The sequence below is a fragment of the Cryptotermes secundus genome, unplaced genomic scaffold (genome assembly GCF_002891405.2).
Source record: "Cryptotermes secundus unplaced genomic scaffold, Csec_1.0 scaffold616, whole genome shotgun sequence".
NCBI lineage: Eukaryota > Metazoa > Arthropoda > Insecta > Blattodea > Kalotermitidae > Cryptotermes > Cryptotermes secundus.
The window spans coordinates 1-3,663 of record NW_019727401.1 but is presented as its reverse complement, the minus strand read 5'-3'; the positions used below and the strand labels follow the sequence as shown (position 1 = coordinate 3,663).

Here is a 3,663-nt window from a genome sequence, read left to right as displayed (position 1 = left end):
TTCCTTCAGTTCCTCCATTCAGATGCTGGCATTATACCTTAGAATGAGTCACCACTTCCATGTAGGAGTATTTCCTGACTCGTCATTTGCATCCTTATGCTCTATTGATGCTGTATAACCTATGGTGCTGGAAACGTGTAACTAAATAAACGAAGAATGCAATCCTAAACTTGTTGGTTGAAATATCGAACCCCAGTTCCTAGTGTCCATGTTTCAAACTACGTTCTTTATGATACCTTTCCAAAATTTAATGACACTAACATACTGTTATTTTGAGACATTCGTTGGTCTTCATACATTGTCTAGTTTGAAGTATGCAATTCTGGAAGTTCCATTGCTTCAGACACTGGCTTCCTCTGTCTCTTCGAAGAGGCGATGGGATGTCTGAAGCATAATTTTTAGAATCCTATGCCTTAAATCCTATAATGAATGAAGTCCAAATAATGTGCCATGATTTTGTTTTACGCTTCTGCTTCCATTATGTGTCTAATGTCGTTATTTAATATTTTGTGGAGAATATCCACTGCTTATGTTCTTTTGTCTGTCAGAGCCCGTCTTCCAGTTGTGTACTGTATATAAAAGTAGCTTAGAAGAAATTACATAAGTGTGACCTGTCTGGCTGGATATGCATACAATAGGATGCTTTCTTACCGACAGTGCTCTCGGCACTGACGTCGGCCACCTAATGTCAATAGCTGAATATAGAGGGTACAATAGTGTTGGAGGTAACGTCAGGGGGTCAGCAGCTGAGTTTCCACGGGATACCAATATGAGTCGTGCTTATTTGGCAGTTAGTTTGCAGGTGCGCAGTAGTATAGGCGTGAAGGTGTCTAACTGGCAAGTTAACAAGAGAGAAATGAGGGAAGAAAGGGTAGAGATTGGCGATGTCATGCACATAGATCTGCGTACAGCAGAAATTATGCGGTAGGACATGACAAAAAGAGTATTGTGTTTAATTCTTTGATTCACATAATACTAGGAAACTGAATTTTATTCACTTTGTTTCAGCATTCCACTGAGACCATTGTGCTGTCATGAATGTGGCCCAGTGTGGACTGAAGATGCTTATGCTGTGAGACATTTTAACCACCCAGCAGGGTTCCTGCAGAGCTCACCAACAGGGGTGACATGCTGCCACCAACAACATCATGCCCTGCCAATGCACTCAGGCCCTTCTTCTGCACGGCACTCATCGACAGTGAATTCTGCCCGCACCAGCACTGCCTCGGACCTGCATGCCGGCCCACAGTTTGCACCTACCTGCCATGTAAGTCCCTGTGGGGGCAAGAAATTTCGTTTCTCCATGTCGTCCAGACCAGCTCTGGGACTTGCCCAGTCTCCTACCCAGTGGGTACCAGGAGTTCTTTCCCCAAGCTGTGAAGGTGGCCACTCACCTCCAACTAGAGACAAGTTCAAGAAGACGTGGTTTTATACATCCACTCCCCCATATGTCTTCATGGCATATTGCGTAATCAGTTACGAACAGGGACAACTTAACCTTTTTACCTTTTCTATAGATCAACACTCAATAAGTTATTCTTGGGCTCAGTTAACTAAGCAAGAGACTTATTCATAACCTAGGCACTAGATGGACGTAGGCGATAAGCATTTTATGCTGGCCATTGTAATGATGGGGGCAGAGCATCCGGTGTCCAATTGTTAGGACGTTGAGTGGACCCTAGAGCTGATCAGGACTGTGAAGGAGAGAAAAGTCTCTTCATTCTGCCAGGAATCAAACCTGCTTTCTTCAGCCATCCACCACACAGCCCATCAGAGAAATAGTAGTTTTCACTGCTGTAATCTTATGCTGCGTTAATGGAACCCACATATAATATTCCTCTGTTGAAGGATTTACCTCATTTAATGTTCAGTTTTAATGTCCCCCAAGCTAGTAAACTCAAATCATCTCAATTTAAGGTTTTCTTCAGTTTGATGTTCGAATTCACTGGTGTCTAAAGATATCTTAAATTGAGATTTCACTGTATTCTTAGCTACCACCAACCTGAGCATAATCTATGAAACAGAATAGCAAGAATTAGCTTTTGAAATAAAAGTTTGCATTGTAAATTGACAGTGAAGTAATTGAACATGTATTTTTTGTAACTTTGGGTGATTGTTGGACTTACCTTGCAGGTCCGTCAGTTTGGCCACTGCACACCACACAACCATCGTTATCAGCTTTATCCACCTTTCCTGGTGCAGTCACAACTTTGTAGAGTTGCTCCTGAGCAGAATGCACTCTCAGGATGACCATCATATGTTCACATTGCAAATTATGCGCCTAGGCAACTGCAGGTATGTACTGAAGCATGGTCTATTGAGCAACGCTGTTACCACGAATCATTTTATGTTAAGAAATTGGAGGTTCTCGCTCCAGTAACTATGAAAAATTACTGTTTCCAGGATGTGTGAATGTGTAATCTAGTTGGATGAATATGTTTCCTCCATATTCTTCTACCCTGAAGACAGACACAGCTTGTTCCTGCAAACTGTTGGTAAATGTACACCAGACTACATGCCATCATATGCAAGAAGATCGTAGTCCTCATAGTCAGTGCAGCAGTAACCTCAAATCTCACATCAGGATTAATGTCCTGTGGGATGTTACACCATGCAATCTGGTATGGGTTTACTGACATTCGAGAGGAGCATACTGCCTCCATCATCAGGGATATGGAGGTAGTAGATATGCCTGAAAATTTGGTACTGTGTGCTAGATTGATGTCCATCTTCAGGGATATGGAGGCAGAAGATATGTTTGAAAAGTTGGTACCTGCGTACTAGATTGATGACTAACATCACAGAAGCCAGTGATTTTCTACTAGCAGTAGGAGAGTATAGCATGGCAAGTAAATTTCAGATGTCTTCTGCATTGTTTTTCCTGCATTTAGTTTGGGTTTTAGGCCTTTATGTTATGTCCACTTTTCTTATTATAGAGCTCCCAATGACAGAACACGATCACAGCTGCGTATATAGATGTAGTTGATTGACTTAGATTATTCTCTGGTTAAGATTAGCTATTTCAAATGGATCCACCTAAGTAGGACCCCTTCACCTCAAGGACAGGGACAGATCAGTGTTTATGAAACCATATGTTCATTCAGAATACAAGTTAATGGACAATATCCAGAACCTTAGTGATCCAGATATGTAATTTCTGACTTGCAGTTTCTCAATCCACTAATTATTCCTTGAGGAGTTACTTTTCTACAATAATATTTCATAATTTATCTCCTTTTAGTAGGTGGAATAATTCAGTGAGTGTAGTGAGTGGATTTCATAGCACAGTATTGACATAAAAGAAGTTGCTTTCCTTCTTAGGGCAAACATGCATCCATCAGGCGGCAGATAGTACTGGAAGAATGACATAATTGGATCGAGGAATTGTCCACCCCTGGTCCACATGGATGTAATTCGTGGGTCCTCACAGGGGCCTGTCCTACATCACCACGACACCATCCTAATACCAGCAACAGAGGGAGGTGAGAATACACGCCAATAGCCACTGCAACATATAATTTTCTAATTACTAAAATACAAGCTAATATCTGAATATGAAATTGGTTATACATCCTTTGAAGATGGGATGTAGTTGAAGTACAGTAACAGCGAAGCAATGTCTTCATCTTCATCTTCATCTTTATTAACATCCGTAACTGTTAC

At 41.4% G+C, this 3,663-nt stretch overlaps 1 protein-coding gene across 1 annotated transcript; it reads left to right on the top strand.

The window, feature by feature from the left end:
* The first annotated feature begins 789 nt into the window (after nucleotides 1-789).
* On the top strand, nucleotides 790-3,657 carry LOC111864703. The gene is made up of 4 exons (XM_023852152.2): nucleotides 790-924; nucleotides 1,009-1,267; nucleotides 2,134-2,295; nucleotides 3,322-3,657. The coding sequence occupies exons 1-3, from the start codon at nucleotides 857-859 to the stop codon at nucleotides 2,248-2,250; spliced, it is 444 nt and encodes a 147-aa protein (XP_023707920.1). The 5' UTR covers nucleotides 790-856; the 3' UTR covers nucleotides 2,251-2,295; nucleotides 3,322-3,657.
* The last annotated feature ends 6 nt before the right edge of the window (nucleotides 3,658-3,663 follow it).

Bases quoted from the DNA above. Each gene is read 5' to 3' on its own strand.
- LOC111864703 (XM_023852152.2), top strand. From the start codon at position 857: ATGAGGGAAGAAAGGGTAGAGATTGGCGATGTCATGCACATAGATCTG. The intron at 925-1,008 runs GTAGGACATGAC...ACTTTGTTTCAG, and splicing joins CGTACAGCAGAAATTATGCG to CATTCCACTGAGACCATTGT. The intron at 1,268-2,133 runs GTAAGTCCCTGT...CTTACCTTGCAG, and splicing joins AGTTTGCACCTACCTGCCAT to GTCCGTCAGTTTGGCCACTG.